General features: G+C 39.9%; 1 protein-coding gene across 1 annotated transcript; it reads right to left on the bottom strand.

Moving 5' to 3' along the window:
* Positions 1-1,953: 1,953 nt before the first annotated feature.
* On the bottom strand, positions 1,954-16,109 carry LOC135488457 (uncharacterized). Its single transcript, XM_064773077.1, has 10 exons — positions 15,947-16,109; positions 15,382-15,489; positions 12,677-12,695; positions 11,104-11,174; positions 9,996-10,061; positions 8,793-8,840; positions 8,097-8,162; positions 6,898-6,945; positions 4,505-4,569; positions 1,954-2,941 (listed from the first exon to the last, which is right to left on the bottom strand). The coding sequence occupies exons 1-10, from the start codon at positions 16,089-16,091 to the stop codon at positions 2,882-2,884; spliced, it is 696 nt and encodes a 231-aa protein (XP_064629147.1). The 5' UTR covers positions 16,092-16,109; the 3' UTR covers positions 1,954-2,881.
* Between the last annotated feature and the right edge of the window lie 2,101 nt (positions 16,110-18,210).

The raw sequence follows: 18,210 nt of genomic DNA, 5'->3' as shown, positions 1-18,210 counted from the left end.
ATTTATGAAATCCTATTTTGAAACCAAATTCACCTCATTTTTCGCGGCCACAACGTCCATTATAGTATTTGCAATAGCTAAGCATCTCTGCAACACTGTGGTTGCGAGTGAAGATTGTACGAAACTAAACAAAGTTCTAAACGCGAAATACGTCAGATTAGTTGCTGCTTTGAGCGTAGTCTGGCGAGGCATTGTTATATTTGGCTGCCAAATCTCGACGCTAGGTGGTTTGGTTTCCACTGTCAGTGTTGCGCAGATGTCTCTAACAAACACGATAATGATTTGCTATCATCTCGCTGAGGAAACTTGGCAAGTTAGTGTGACAACTTAATGAAAATGTATGTTCGAGAAGTCTCTAGTTTCATGGAGTTTGATTCAAAAGAAAGGTGGTTTCCTCTGATAACAGATCTATTCATTACACACCGATTTGAATTTTGAAGCGAAATGATCAACAACTTGTGGAATGACTATATATGAAAAGTACCATGAGGTTATCCGCGCACGTGTTTCAGTAAGCTTCCGAGGTAAATAATTATGATATTACTGTATCCGACTAAGTGAGCCCTCTTTCCTCATTACTTATACGAGTACTTGGGTATAGGGAATCTCCGACAGAAAAGCCAGCGATGGAATGAGAGAAGAGTTGGATACCAACCTAAAACAGGTGGGTGGGTTGGGCAAGAACAATTACACGCCTCGCACCTCCTTTGCTCTCACACTTTGCTCTCGCGTGCCTTCGTGAGAAAAGAAGTTGTGACGTCACTCGTCACGAGAGATACCAATTAATGTGTTCCTCACCCCGCTGTCAGTCGGCATGAGAGCGCCAGTGTTGTTTATACAATCATTGGGGTATTTTCGTCGTGACGTCTGCCCTCGCGTTTGAGCCAGAAGATTTTAAAAAACAGCCAGTGTTACGTAAAATGATATCATAATTATAAGAGGCTGGCGCTGTACAGGATTTCTGTGTAGAGATAAAATACACCAGTATCATCCGTATTTAATGGGCACACCGTGTTAGTATACTAGTTGTTTGGACAGCGTTCCTAAATAAAAATGAATTGGTATCATGTTGATGCATGTAAGCGGGATACAGCCACATGATACCAACTTCTCGCCATCTCGTCCAACAAAGCCACGAACGTCTAGGTTTCCAGTGATCACGTTTTGGGGCAGTCTGCAGGCATGTTTTGAGATGGCGCTGCTGTTTCTGATATAAGACGGGGAAAATTGTTGGAAACTGTTTCAGAAATGAGTTCTATCTTGTTCTTTAAAACATGGTCCATGGAGAGACTATAATGAGAAGGGCACAAGCAGGGGTGATTGCGGACTTGTTCTTCTGCCGAGCGGGAAGCGACGGATAGCGACCCAACTATGGATATATGCCTTATTTAAGCAGGACTGCGCACACTGCTTGAAATGCGGAGGGAAGAGGGCCAGTGAACTTGCGGAGCCTTTGCTCTTCTGATAAAACAACAGCAAGAAGAAGTACATAACATGGAAAAGATGATCCGTAGATATGCATGTACTTTGAAATCATTTGCCTCTAAAAGTCAAACGGAACAGCAGCAAGTGTAATGCATTTCACTTTAAGACAAAATAATGGCAGCTCGGAAGTTGCTGGTTCCACGGATCAGTGCCTCGTGACCTCTGGAATGCACAGCACTTGACCGTAAAAAGCAAACTTCAAGTTTAAAAGAAATCGATGGAGACACAATACTTCTTGAAAGCTATAAAACTTTATTCTTAAGTTTATATCTTAAAGTCGTCATTTATTGTGAAGGCCTCGTTTTTATAAAATCATATGCAATGAATGATTTTTCCCAGCGCCTGGGTGGATTGTCTGGATAGATTGCCTGCTATATGTATGCATATTATGTAAAATAACGATTTTAGTGATAAGCACATGAAATGAAAAATAAAATAAAATGCAAGATATTCATACGTCGTTTTATAGTGAAAAATGTTCTGTACCATGCCAATCTATCGGCGTTGTACGAGCCTGAATATATAAAATGTGGGATAAAGCGACATATAGCAGTCAATCACACTTTAAACCTATACGTATCGTCACATGCATAGGGCGTTTTTTTCTCGATCTCAACGGGTCATGGTGCTCATGACCTGATCTGACTCGGCCTAATCCAGGTACCATTAAGCCTCCCTTCTTCAGCTGCCTTTTCAGTTCGCTTTATTTCCCCGAACAGTCACCTAGACATCGATGTGAGGCAGCCCATCTATTTAACCATAGAAGGCAATAGAATGCAAATGCAAATGATGCAACTAGCTCAATCTTTGTCTATGATTCAAAGACTGTTGGTGACATAAGGTGATTGTCCGTGCTATACCGCTCTACTGAATATATCGAATCAAACAAATCCAGTAGAGCACAAAAAAATGTGTTAACGTTCTTTACTACTGAATATCAAGTCTGGGATAAACCAACGTAGGATTCACTCTCACTTTAAAATCTTTACCGGACTATTTCATATGGTTACCCTCTCTCTACAGCTCTGGTGATGCCCTTACCTGATTCGGCATTGTTATTTGGTCATTCAATATGCCTCCTTTACTTCCCCCCCCCCCCATTTTAGTTCGCCATATTTTCCAAAACTCTCGTAGATACTGGCCAGGTAGCATGCCAATTATACCAATGCAAACGATGAAAATAGTTCAATGTCTGTCTTTGATTATTTCATACATAAGATATCACGGTGTCCTATAACGCTCATAATCCTGAATATATCAAGACTGGGATAAACTGATGTAGTCTTCGAATCATCATCATGGCCCAGACACAATCAATACGTTTCTCTGCCGACGGTCCGGATGCTGTTCCCCTAGCTTTTGGCATTGTCATTCGGTCATCCAATTCGCCCACAGATCAGAACGCCTTTCTTAAGCTCTCATAGACAGCGCTTTCAGGCTGCATGCCCATTTTACCCTGAAACCAAAATACAAAAAAGATTATAACTTCTTTTCTCAAACCACGTTGACGTCGTAATGGAATCATGTCTCAAATCAAAATACAGTTTTGCAAGCTCACGAACAGTAGGGTGATCTGACAGAAAACCTAAGCAAGCCGTAACCTCGTTGATAAAGTGCTTTTATAGATTTTGCTATCACTCATGCACATATTCCAGGTTCTACTTTAACACTAGTGGCAGCAAATCAGGCGAGTATTGCACTTTTAGCCTTTTTAGACCTGAGCCCTCTCCCAAGAGGTGGAAAATCCCCAGGCCTCGAAGCCGTCTTAGGAAACCCGCCTGCAATTAGTCGCAAACCCTTGGAAGCCGGTTCAGGTCTAAAAAGGCTAAAAGTGCAATACAAGCCAGATTTACTGCCACTAGTGTGAGGATTTGATAACCTGAATTTTAGTTGAATAATTGCTTACTCCTTTGGATTTTCGAGAACCTATTAAAGCAGCCCAAAATCAGAAAATAAACCTCTAAGGGGTGTATTTTTGTGTTGACTGAAGAAAAGCCTTGTTTGGTGTTTGTATTCAAAAAGCTCAAAAATCTTTATTTTCTAAGAGTGTTGAACTACTTCTATAGTTGGACTGGAAAAGCCAAGTCTTTATAACTTGTTATCTCGATCATCAACCAGCATAATCTAAAAGAGGAAAGTAAAAGCTTTACAGTCATTGACCATTAGTATTATTAAGGGCAATATTACACAGCTGTCGGCTGCTCAGTCATCTCCTTTTCTACATATTAGTAGTTTCCATCAACAAATTGCACAAAAAAAGGAAAAATTGAATTATCATGCTTTTCCGATGTTGACTCCAATTTGACCCGAGTTAGCTCTCCTTGCGTCGATCCTTTCCATGTGGAACGATGCTTTATTAAGGCGCTTCCTGCAGCCATGGATCTAACCTGTGACGACTTGATGTAGATATCGATGGCGCTTGATTACCCCACTACTGCGACGATAATGGAAATGACGTAGTGTCGTAATAGCGGGATGACGTGAACTCGGATCTCGGCGTGCACTCCCGTGGCGGAAAAAGTATTTCGCGCCAGGACTTGTGCGTACTAATAAGAATGAATAACGCATTTTCCTACTATCTAAGACAAGAGCTGAAACAATATTGGAAAAGCATCAAACACGTTCAGATTACTGATGAACCAGAAGAAGAGCAAGAATACTGCAGTAAAAAAACCGCCAGTCCTTTAATTCTTAATGTTGTGTCACCTGGCGAGTAAACATGATATGAAACACATCCAAACTGTACGTGAATGGATGATACGATCTGATGTAAACATGATCAGCATGATAAATGTGCTTGAATCAATCGGACAGAACTGAACATCTTGTACAATAACTAATGCTAAATATTTTCATTCGTCAATTTATCGTCCAGAGAAGTTCCTTATTCAGTATTAGAATGTCTTGTGAGGATTAACGAATTACGATGACTACACAGCGTTCCCCAGTTATATAAAACATTTACATGTAAAATGTCACTGAAGGATAGACTTTATAACAGGTAATAATACTCTCTCACCTGCTCAAGTGATGAGTAGTTATTTTCTTTCGCATAGGATGACTGCGAGTCACCACTGGTCTCATCTGCAACGAGTTAAGTGTCCTCCAATGAGAAATAACGAGACAAGGGGGCGGGGAACACTAATATATGTGCAACACCGAGATCTTTAAGACAATGTGTCGAAAACGCTGTCACCGCCGCCAATGTCCGTAAAACAAGTGAGCAGATGTATGTCGTATTTAGACTTAATGTTTTCACATTAAGGCGTTCAGCACCGCAAGAAACGTGACAGGTATGTTGACAGGCCTACAGTTTTTTCTAATTAGTCTGAACACACGCATCTCCCAGCACTCGCGGAATGATACTTGAATAGATCCTCAACACATTGTGCTCAAAAGCTATCCAGGTTTTTGAATCGTTCATTTAACGTTGCTCAGAAAGTGCTGTGTGACGTTGTTAATTTGAGAGAAACTGGACAAAGGGAGTCACTTCGTGAGTGCCTAATCTGAGAGCCACGTGCCCAAGTGCCCAAGAGCCCAAGAGCCCAAGAGCCCAAGAGCCACGAGTCACAACGTAATATGTCATGGCTTTGGTACATATAAATCCATGATGATGTCTGAACGTCAAGGATCAGTATACGTATTCAAAATATCAATCTATTCCCAGCCCTGATAAGATTCCTCTCCTCACAACTGAATTGGCTGGAGGTGACATGGACGAAAAATGGAGAGATGCCTGTCTACCCCAGACCCTCCGAGGTTACCCCGGTTAAAGGCCATAACTCCAGGTATTTTGCCATTTCCTGCTGTAAGACGTTTTCAAAAGTGCACCTAACAATTTATATAATACAGAAAACCCCATGCAATTTGCTCCATCCATTTTGAAGATATAGCCTTTCAGGTGTTTGACAACTAGATCACCTAATCAGGCTAGCAACTGGCTTGTTAGAGCCAGGCGGCGGGTTCACCAAAATTGTGATGTAGATCAGGCTATTGCCCTACTTGGGAGGACACATATAAACTAATGCTCTTAAAATTGATATATGAAGTCTGTTTTTCATTGACATTTTCAATGTTCAAGTATGAAAGCATACCTTTGCCCATAATAAATGAGTTTATTGTATTCCAAAAAATATTTTAATTAAATATTTTAATTTTTTTTGGAAAACCGGTTATATTTATTTTAAAAGTCAACTCTCACATCTAGAAAGTGTTATTTGAGCTAATTCATGAAGTGGGGAAACAAAATCAATGCCAAAAATAACATAGACCCCACAAATATGGTCCAATTAGGTTTTCTAGACAATTTAGGCAAATTTATAGAACTTAATTGATTTTTCAAATTCGATTCTTTTTACAGGAAATTGCATCAAATACATCAATTTATACAATACTTAAACTATCATAATGTATTTCTAATTTAAAGCTTCGATATACCTTATAATAAGGTAAGGTAATACAGACAAATTTATACTATTTATAGTAAGAAATCCAACGTCAGCCTGAACTATGTCAGTAAACCTGCCGCCTGACTTTACTTAGAAACCTAACCAAGGCTGTTACATAACATGTAAACAAAGCCGTTAATTTGCTATATCTCTGGACTGGGTTCTTCAATTTTGATCAAACTTGATTTAATGCGGAGCTTTAAGTCCAGTGTTTGAGGATTTGTACATGTCATGCAATCATAAAAGCAGGAGTCATGGCCTTTAAAAATCCAGTACACCGCAAGTAAAACTGCAGCCCAGGGCACTGGATTTCCAACTGTCCATGGTGGCATTGGTGTGGGTTCGAGTCCCACCGAATCTTACTAATATTTGTTCTCTAATCCTTCTCACACACCAAAGGCAAAGATTTTGGTAGAGTGACTCTGCTTCATAGGGACTACATCCCCTTACACACCAAACATTTTGGTAGAGGGACTCCGCTTCATTGGGACAACATTACCTTACATACCAACAAAATTTCGGTGTAGGAACCAGTCTACTCAAAAAAGGCTCAATTACGCTTTTCCTGACGGTGTTCGTAGCATTTTTACAACTCATGGCTCGCACATTAGGTTTTACTTAGGTGGCTCTTGGCCCTTGGGCTCTTAAGCTCTTGGGCTCTTCGGCTGGTGGCTCTCAGATTAGGCCCTCCCAGTGACTTCTCCGCCTTTTTGATATATAACTATGAATATCTACATAAGCAACCGATGACGTTATTTGTCCGGCCGGCTTTCTGTAATTACGATCAACCTCTTCGATTGCATAGCCGCAGTGGGTTCGTACGAAGGATGTTTGACCAGTGGTCATTAGAAAGAAATCAACTGCAAGCTAGTTGAACGACAACACAACAATGCAGGGCAACAGTGTGTTCCCGTTTTATTCCATAAGAAAAGGCATACTTCCCTGTTCGTTCTGCATAACTTACCGGATTGAAATCTCCCGGCTCCAATGTTTGCATACAGGGGTTGATCATCTGGAGAAGAACCAACGATTACGGTAAGTATACGGCTTCATTTAAGTCGAGACACATTTCTTTAATGTTCGGGTAATTTCGTGAGACTGGCTTATGAATAGTCAGGTGTAACTCTCTAAATGTTTTAATATAGTATGATTAGACTGGCCACTTGCCCACAGTAAAACAAACCAGGCACCCGTCCGCCACGTTTCAGGGTTCAGGGGCGTAACCGAGGCCTAAAATCTACGCCGGTGAACCTTGGCAGGCTCAAAGTCCAAAAGAGAAACTGTAACTATGAAGAATGTTAGGGTTAAGCATAAGTTGATTAGGCCTAAGTTGAATGGGGAAATGAGGTGTGAGCCAAACACGCAGTGTGACCTAAATGAGTGAACCTAGTATTAGGGTCACTCTGGGTGTTTGGTGCACACCTCCATCATTAACCCCATTCAACTTAGGCCTTTGATCTCATTGCCATATTTTGGGAAGTTCTGTTAATCATCACAGTTTTTTTTATAGAAATCGAACCTTTCAGAGAAAAGTCGGACAATGTTGGAGTGATGTCGGATAAATCAGGAAAAAGTTAGAGATATCGTAAATAAGTCGGAACAAGCCTCCTACTCCTACTGAAAACAGGTCAATTTTTTAACCGCCGTTGAAAAAAACATACAGTTGCAGTTTTCGCATCCCGAGATTCAGTTATTTTTCACTCCTTCATCATACCGAAAAATTTCATCATATTGAAAAAAAACACTGGATGTACCAGGATGTTTTTTTTTTGGTTTTATTAAAGCATTTTCCTATAATTGGCCACAGACCAATACATGTGGGTTTATTTACCATATCAAGTAAATAATCAAATAAATTCGTATGAATGAGTAAAATACTAATTTCATTATTACCACATTGACAGAAAAAGGAAATCGCGTGATTTTTTTAACCCAAGTTTTTTTAACTTGATAGATGGACTTATTATCTAAATCGATCGAGATGTCATCTCGGTCGATCGAGATACTTATCTCGAGCGATCGAAATGCTAACCTCGGGCGATGGACTTATCTTAATCGCCCGAGATGGTATCTTCATCGTCCTTTGATCGAGATATTTGAGAAAATAAAATGTTTCATGGTAAAAAAATAATGCAATATCCTTTCTCAGCCACCGTATGTTACCTTGTGGGTCACGAATGGCGTTAGGCTCAGAGTACACGTATATGTTTTCATCCCACGCTTCACCACCTATAAAAAATTCGTACATTTGTAATAGGCGCCAATTGAAGTATATTTATCTCAGTCAACAAAATACAAACGAACGAGTAACAGATTTAACATACATGTTATACCCAACATGCCCAAGAAACAGAATAGCTGGATTCTTACGCCACATACTTTGAATATACATACCATTTATTGAGTACTCCAATGGGGGGCACAATATAGTGCAAAATGTTATAATTTTGTGGCGCGGAGTGAATATTTTACAAGTGCGGTATTTTTTTTGAAGTGAATTTGCTCTTGTCATTATTTATGTTATTTTGTTTTTTTTATTTGCAGTTCTATTTTACCATACGACTCAAAAAATATGACATGAACGGTAAACAAATGAATTATTTAGGCCGGACAGAAAACATCTTTCCTTGATGTACATGAATGTTTGATCATAATTAATGTTGATGACGCATATAGCTCTGAATAAATATGTCGGAGTTGTTTTAGGAACCTGTGTACTACAGGGATCTAAAAAAAAGAATACACACCTTGAATCATCGATTAAATGTAAACTACTAAATATTATTTTAAGTGTAGTATGTCATTAGTAAGAGCTGGATAAGAAAAGGCATACTTCCCTGTTCGTTCTTCATAACTCACCAGATTGAAATTTCCCGGCTCCAATGTCTTCATACAGGGTTAGATCATCTGGAGAAGAACCAACGATTACAGTAAGTATACGGCTTCATTTAAGTCGATACACATTTCTTTAATGCTCGGGTAATTTCGTGAGACTGCCGTAAAGGGGATTATGAATAGTCAGGTGTAACTCTTGAACTGTATTAATATAATCTGATGAGACTGACCACTTGCCCACAGTAGAACAAACCAGGCACCCGTCCGCCACGTTTTAGGGTTCAGGGGCTTAACCTAAGCCTAACATCAGCGCCGGTGAACCATAGCAGGCTCAAAGTCCACTAGATAAACTGTAACTATGAGGAATGTAAGGGTTAAGCATAAGTTGATTGGGCCTAAGTTGAATGGGGAAATGAGGTGTGAGCCAAACACGCAGAGTGACCTAAATGAGTGAGCCTAGTATTAGGGTCACTCTGGGTGTTTGGTGCACACCTCCATCATTAACCCCATTCAACTTAGGCCTTTGATCTTATTGCCCTATTTTTGGAAGTTCTGTTAATTATCACAGTTTTTTTTATAGAAATCTAACCTTTCAGAGAAAAGTCGGACAATGTTGGAGTGATGTCGGATAAATCAGGAAAAAGTAAGAGATGTCGTAAAGAAGTCGGAACAAGCCTCCCACTCCTACTGAAAACAGGTCAATTTTCTTACCTCCGTTGAAAAAAACATACAGTTGCACTTTTTGCATCCCGAGATTCAGTTATTTTTCACTCCTTCATCATACCGAAAAATGTCATCATATTGAAAAAAAACACTGGATGTACCAGGACGTTTTTTTGGTTTTATTAAAGCATTTTCCTACAATTGGCCACAGACCAATACATGTGGGTTTATTTACCATATCAAGTAAATAAATGAATAAATTCGTATGAATGAGTAAAATACTAATTTCATTACCACATTGACAGAAAAAGGAAATCGCGTGATTTTTTTAACACAAGTTGTTTTAACTTGATAGATGGACTTATTATCTAAATCGATCGAGATGTCATCTCGGTCGATCGAGATACTTATCTCGAGCGATCGAAATGCTAACCTCGGGCGATGGACTTATCTTAATCGCCCGAGATGGTATCTTCATCGTCCTTTGATCGAAATATTTGAGAAAATAAAATGTTTAATGGTAAAAAAATAATGCAATATCCTTTCTCAGCCACCGTATGTTACCTTGTGGGTCACGAATGGCGTTAGGCTCAGAGTACACGTATATGTTTTCATCCCACGCTTCACCACCTATAAAAAATTCGTACATTTGTAATAGGCGCCAATTAAAGAATATTTATCTCAGTCAACAAAATACAAACGAACGAGTAACGGATTTAACATACATGTAATACCCAACATCTGGATTCTTACGCCACATACTTTGAATATACATACCATTTATTGAGTAGGGTACTCCAATGGGGAGCACAATATAGTGCAAAATGTTATAATTTTGAGGCGCGGAGTGAATATTTTACAAGTGCGGTATTTTTTTTGAAGTGAATTTGCTCTTGTCATTATTTATGTTATTTTGCTTTTTTTATTTGCAGTTCCATTTTACCATACGACTCAAAAAATATGACATGAACGGTAAACAAATGAATTATTTAGGCCGAACAGAAAACATCTTTCCTTGATGTACATGAATGTTTGATCATAATTAATGTTGATGACGCATATAGCTCTGAATAAATATGTCGGAGTTGTTTTAGGAACCTGTGTACTACAGGGATCTAAAAAAAAAACACACACCTTGAATCATCGATAAAATGTAAACTACATGTACTAAATATTATTTTAAGTGAGGTATGTCATTAGAAAGAACTGGATTTACTCTTTAAAATGATACCCTGAACTTGCATTTACTTTCACGTGTGAGTCAGTAACAACGCAATGATTGCCAGCAGTTTAAATTCACACTGTGACAAATAAACAAAAGAAATGGCCAGACGATGCCATCTGTGCACTGATAGGCAGGGGGGTTCATGTGGAGGGACCAATGCCATAATTTCACACCGTGTAACATTTGAATCAGTGAGTAACCTTCATCAGTCTTTTGTTTGTGATTTCACTTTCCCACAGTTACCATGGTTACAAAAATGAAGAAAAAAGCTGTTTGGTTTTGATGGGTAGACCAATTAAAACCAAACTCCAAAAAATCCAACAGGTAGTTCGTCTTCCAGAGCCCCAAACGCTGCGGACATAAGATTTAAGAAATGACTCTATAATGAAATTAGTTCTGCGGATGAGGGGCAATGAATGTTAGGTATCCTCACCACAGATTACTTACCTGATTGACGCGTCGGCAAATATTCGTTAGAGAACACCGCGTTATCCAGTTCCTGTACGCAAACCGGGGGTCTGTATAAAAATAACATGAATTGGAAAACTCTACAGTTGAGTGAACTCGATAAACACTGTGAAACGCTTTAATTGGGACATGTACACGTGAAACAGGCCGAATTAGAAGGAAGTAGTTCAACGGCCATGATAGGCATATTCAAAATTGGAATACGATGGAATACGATCGGATCGGATCGCAAATGAAAAATCGTTTTGATGATATGTAAATGTACGTTATATAAAGGGAACCTGTCGCAAAACGCTTAACATATTGAGGCGTTTTGCGCGACCCGGTAAAAATCAAAGGCGGAAGTGAATGAATCCTCAAATCGTAGATCTGAGCAATTTCGAGGACACCAGTCGGTAGCACACCATATTTTATCCATTAATAGCATTACTATGTAGAATTATTCAATACGAACTGTTTCAATCTAAATCAGGTTAGACAATCAGCAACGTCCAGGGTCCGGTTGCTCAAATTCCTCTCTAACGGTGTCGTTAACTTAACTTTGATGTTATCTGTCTAGTTAAGCCCTCATACGTAACACTAACTTACATGATTGTAACACTAGTGGGAGGCTTTTTCGACTTATTAGCCGTTTCTCAGAATGTTATCCTGATTTATCCGACAGTTCTTCAACATTGTCCGACTTTGTCCAAAAGGTCGGATTTCCCGAAAACCTAGGGCTTCCAAAAATAGGCCATTAAAGATCAATGGCCTTAGTTGAATAGGGTTGATGAGATGTGACGCAAACACCAAGAGTAACCATAAGTGAGAATAGTAATTAGCTCATCTCCTTGGATACTTTGCATGTCACATGAGTGCATCTAGGTTGGCCCACTCCATGTTCAAGCAGGGGAGACTTACAAAAATAGGCCTAATTCTATAATTGGTAAGAAACAAAAAAAAACAATGAGTTTTATGTATGTAAAAATAATTGGTCATATTATGTCATAATCTGGAACATTTATAAGTTTTTTCACAGGTTTTCTCGAAATCCGACCTTCAGGACAAAATCGGAGAAAAGTCTGACAATGTCGGAGAAATGTCGAATAAATCAGGAAAAAGTTAGAGAAACCGTTAATATAGTGTAAGTTAATGCCAGCGTTAATGACAAATCTTGTTTTGAACAACTTGGCCCAGTGCAGAACAATCCGTAGTATTGTTACCTATTAACATTTCATTCAAAGAGCTTTTTGATTCCTTTTCTTCATCACCTCGACAGGGTCGATTTCCAGTATTGATCTTGAAGTTTTACAGGTTACACACAAATGCCTTGCCATCTACTATATAAAGCAAAATTAACTGGCAACATTGCCAGAAGATGTAAAACGTCTCTGCAGAAATAAAGCAGGCGGTCAGATTTTTTATCTTTTATCTTTTACTCTTTATTGACGGCAAAACACAACAATTCAGTACAAAAGTTTAGTTTTTCTTCTTCTAAATCGTGCTTTGCCCCCCCCCCCTCACACATACACACACCTGTCAGATTCGTATCAATAAATGCTGATAGACTTACCTATTCACATTATTAACACCTGTGGAAAAAAAACACAACAACAGTCATATTCCAACTCGTATAACTGGCCACTCTTCTGTCATGTCGATCTGATTGAGCAGGGAGAGATGTTTTGCTGTGAGGCGACCAAGCCACCTACCAACACGTACAGCAGTGAAAAAAGGTACCAGGTAAAAATCCCCCCAGTACAAATTCCCCCAGTAAAAATCCCCCCAGTAAATTTCCACCCGGTAAATATCCCCCTAGGTAAAAATCCACCCGGTAAATATACCTCCAGTAAAAAATGTGTATTGTGGATTAGGCCTATACCTCAGGCTCAGGCTTGTTTTCCATGATTATGTATATTCCCCTGATTCTAATGTTTGGCGAACCGTTTCTTGGGAAGTAAACAATAAAATTTGTATAAAAACAATGGTGTACTTTATTTTATTATATCATAAAACATTCTATTTGAACATAAGGATTAATCAACGACGAATGAACTTCGAGGGCAAAACACGAAATATTGTTTCAGACTACAAGACTATAATTTACACATGCACTGCGCCCTGCCCGAATGCCAACGAATGTTTTAAAAGTTATTTTCTCGACACTAAAACTCGGCTACCACACCCTGATACGTTCACCTATGTCCTTGGTGATCCGCTAAAAGTTGGGCACAAATCAGGCACAAATTCAGGACTAGTCTGCGAGATTCAGAGAACAGCCGACATCTTGCAATATTCAATAAGTGTTCAATATATACTCATCAAAGAAAGTTAAGGACCACTTTTTATATTTAACATATTTTTTTTACAGCACATATTAAGGACTAGAAAATGCCTAAATATGAATGTCCTGTATGACCTCCAAGACACAGTCATCAATTTCACATGCTGTTTGTTCCAGTTGTTGCATAACTTCTTTCTAAACTTGTCACAACCTGAAAATGGGTGTTTTGGTGTGTCAACTTTTTCACAATTTTAGCCTAAATGTCTTGTCATCAATGTCAGCATGGTCAGTAGCGAGTATGGCCTCCCCCTGCTGCAATAACAGCCTGACACCGCTGTCTCATTGAGTTTATCAGACGATTAACATCCCTGACATCAATTGCATCCCAGGCAGCCTCCAAGGCCACACCAAGCTACTGCAACCCATTTGGCTGCACCTCAAGCGCTCCAATACTCCTTCCCATCATGTCCCAGACATGTTCTATCGGATTCAAGTCCGGGGATTTCGCTGGCCAGTCCATACGTTCAATTCCATGATCCGCCAGGTACTGTGTCACCACCCTCGCTGTGAGGGGACGGGCGTTGTCGTCCATGAAAATGAAATTTTCCCCAGCGTTTTCTGCAAACGGAACCACAAAAGGTTCCACGATTTCATCTCTGTACCTCACACCTGTAATTGCTCCCCCTGGGACCACATAGAGGCGAGTGCGTTGACCGTAGCTGATTCCGCCCCACACCATGATGCTGCCTCCACCATAGCGGTCATGTTCAGCGATGCAGGCATCTGCAAATCTCTCTCCCTGTTGTCTCCAGACTCTAACACGTCCATCATTGTGGTCCAGGCTGAATCTGCTCTCATCTGAGAACAGAACACGGCGCCATTGCTGGTGGGTCCATCCCACATGACCACGAGCCCAATTGAGACGGATTCTTCTGTGAGCAGGGGTTAATGGGATGCATTGCAGTGGCCTCCTGGCATGGATGTCGGCTCTGTGAAGTTGGTTACGGATGGTTTGATTTGAAACAGTCACCCCAGTTGCAGCAGTGAATTGGTTATTGAGTCTGCGAGCACTACTGAAGCGGTTGCGACGACAAAGAGTCACTAAGTAGCGATCATCCGTCGCAGTTGTTGCTGATGGGCGGCCAGTACAGGGTCTCTGAGTATCGCCTGTCTCCCGGTGTCGTTGGTTAGCACGACTGGTGACACTGTGAGACACACCCATCATCTCAACTACTCGTCGCTGACTGAAGCCAGCTTCCAGTCCCTATGGCTCGTGCAACCTCTACTTCACTCAAGTGGCATCTAGGCATCTCTTTTGTCAGAATGCTGCCTGAGCTTGGTGGGAAATGCAAGGAAAAGCACTTGCATGGACTTTGGTACCACTTTATGTGGTCAGCTGCCACACCAAAAACACCCATTTTCAGGATGTGACAAGTTTAGAAAGAAGTTATGCAACAACTGGAACAAACAACATGTGAAATTGATTACTGTGTCTTGGAGGTCATACAGGACATTCATATTTAGGCATTTTCTGGTACTTGATATGTGCTGTAAAAAAAATATGTTAAATATAAAAAGTGGTCCTTAACTTTCTTTGATGAGTATATATGTGGTCATGGAAAACAAGCCTGCCGAACTTTAGGCTTAATCCACAATACAGATTTTTTAACTGTTTGGAGATATTTACCGAGGGGATATTTAACTGTAGGGGGATATTTACCTTGGGGATTTTTACTTGGAGGATATTTACCTGGGGGGGGGGGGATTTTTACCTACATTCGAAAACAGGCCACCCTGGTCATTTCATTGCAGGATACTGTATATAGATGCAAACGTTTAAACCATAGATAGATGTTAAATCATCAACAACAGGGACACGTCGGGTATGGCATTTAACTTCGCATTCCGCCAACGTGACAGAATCGCTGGGGATGAGCGTACCGATAAAGAACGTTTTTCACCAACATTGTTAAGGCTGTTCGAAAAGTCCCTACCTTTCCGCTTCCAGACAACGACTCCAACTAGGCATGCGATAAGTATAGAAATTACACCGGAAATCGTCCCACCAGCAATGGCTGCTACGGGGAGAGCAGGTTCCACGACTGTAAACAGCGAAAGATATATTTCTTAAATGAATCATAAATGTATTCAGATGAATTTATGATAAGACATTAATTTGGAAATGGCAGACGGGGAACATAGGGTCCAAAAGCGCATTGCTGTACTTCCTACTTAGTCGTTTGTAAGGGTTGCGAAACCTGCCTATTGTCACAACTAGATGATGAAGGGGCTCGCACGAAACTGGAGGATTGTACAAATGAATGTTTCTAACTGATTCATTGGCTTTGCTGACTTCGTGGAATATAGGGTGACCAGAGCAGGTGGATCGGAACAAGAATATTGTTTCATCTGATCAATCTGACATCTTTGGTAGATTTGGGAATTTCATTTTATCAAATCGAATTCCCACAAACATACCCAACCAAGTGGCATTGTTGGATATTGGCATATTATACGATATAAATACATATCTTGTATATAAAGTGACTCTATACTCACGCAGAACTGTGTATACAATCACGTTTGATGTGTTTGATAGACTTGGATATCCACTTAGACTTGATTCACAGTAGAAGCTGGATCCATCGTCACTGCTGACCATGGGCCTATCCTTCAGCGTAATGGTTGGCCCTGTTCCGTTCATTAATTGTTGCTTGCCATCCTTCTCTCTGTAGATAGTCAATGTTTGGTTCGGGGGGTTTCCGCCTAAGCTGGTACAGATGAATGTTTCTAACTGATTCATTGGCTTTGCTGACTTCGTGGAATATAGGGTGACCAGATTAGGTGGATCTGAAAAAGAAGATTGTTTCAACTGATCAATCTGACATCTTTGGTAAATTTGGGAATTTCCTTTTATCAAATCGAATTCCCACGAACATACCCAACCAAGTGGCATTGTTGGATAATGGCATATTATACGATATGAATAAATATCTTGTATATAAAGTGACTCTATACTCACGCAGAACTGTGTATACAATCACGTTTGATGTGTTTGATAGACTTGGATATCTACTTAGACTTGATTCACAGTAGAAGCTGGATCCATCGTCACTGCTGACCATGGGCCTATCCTTCAGCGTAATGGTTGGCCCTGTTCCGTTCATTAATTGTTGCTTGCCATCCTTCTCTCTGTAGATAGTCAATGTTTGGTTCGGGGGGTTTCCGCCTGAGCTGGTACAGATGAATGTTTCTAACTGATTCATTGGCTTTGCTGACTTCGTGGAATATAGGGTGACCAGATCAGGTGGATCTGAAAAAGAAGATTGTTTCATCTGATCAATCTGACATCTTTGGTAAAATTTTGGAATTTTGTTTTATCAAATTTGATATAATGTTTATATAATACATTGTATTATTACATAAAACCATACAGGCTTCGCAACCATTACGAAGAGCTACGAACGCGTAGTACGAATTTTGTTGATGCATTTTTCGTCTAAAGTTCTTGAATAGTTCCTTCATTCCTCGTGCTACTGGTCAAGTACGAAGGCCGATTCAAGAGTGTCAGGTATATGCTTTCGCACATGCTTTGATGACACAACATATATACCTTCACAAGGGTTACAAAAGCTGCCCACCGTCGCAACCCATCGATTCAGGCAAACGCATGCAGTTGGGTAAAGAAGAATACCATCACATAAAACGGGAGGAAACGATATGGTACGCTATTTACCAAGTGTTATTAAGTAGTGATGGCGTAAACGACTGTATTCAAAGCAACATATCTATACTCACGGAGAACTGTGTATATAATCTTGTTGGATGTCTTTGATAACCTTGGATATCCACGTACACTTGACTCACAGTAGAAGCTGGATCCATTGTAACTACTGCCCATGGACAAAATCAACCTAATGTTTGACCCTGTTCCGTGCATCAATTTTCGCTTGCCATCCTTCTCTCTGTAGATAGTCAATGTTTGGTTAGGGGGGTTTCCGCCTATGATTTTACAAATGAATGTTTCTGACTGATTCATTGGCATTGCTGACTTCGTGGAAGATATGATGATCTGATTAGGAGGATCTGAAAGAGAAATCTGTTTTATCAATCTGACATCTTCGGTAAATAGCATTCCGCGAAGATGACGTCACTGCAGCTGCTGCCGTCTATTTCCCCATCGCTGAATTACAGGCAATGTCGGACAAACATGCGGTTTCGTAATGGATTCAGGCTTTCTAACTAGGGCAGTTAGATTCAATCTGGCACATGTCCGAGTTTTGGAAATACTACATAATTGTTCTGAATATTTCTCTCTCTGACTCTATGGTATCGTTCATGCTAAAAACAATGCAGGGTCAAAGATAATTGACTTTGAAATAAGCTCAAATGCGTAGAAATAAGTGTCGATGTCCGACTGTCATGTGACTAAAACGTCATCAATATCTTATGCAAATGACCTTGTGAGCTATAAATAGTAACTTCGCGGAATGCTATTTTATTACACATAGTGAATGGTATGTGGCTTGTTCGATTTTGAGTAAACGAAAAGCCGACTCTGTATTTCATAATTCAATTGAGAAATACTGTACACCGTCAAATTTTGCAACGTTTATTTTGCGAATTTCGCAAATAACCTACATTAGCGAAAATAAAAATCGCACTTTGATATGTACTAGTGTACGTACTCGTTTTATCGGTGAGCAAACAATATAAGTAGCTACATGTAAATGATATCTTACAATCAATGTACTAACGTCTAATTCTGCCAGAGAAACAGATAAACATTTTGAACACTCACAATAAACCTCCAAATCAAACGT

The sequence above is a fragment of the Lineus longissimus genome, chromosome 5, assembly GCF_910592395.1.
Source record: "Lineus longissimus chromosome 5, tnLinLong1.2, whole genome shotgun sequence".
Lineage (NCBI taxonomy): Eukaryota > Metazoa > Nemertea > Pilidiophora > Heteronemertea > Lineidae > Lineus > Lineus longissimus.
This window is presented reverse-complemented; position numbering and strand designations above follow the sequence as displayed.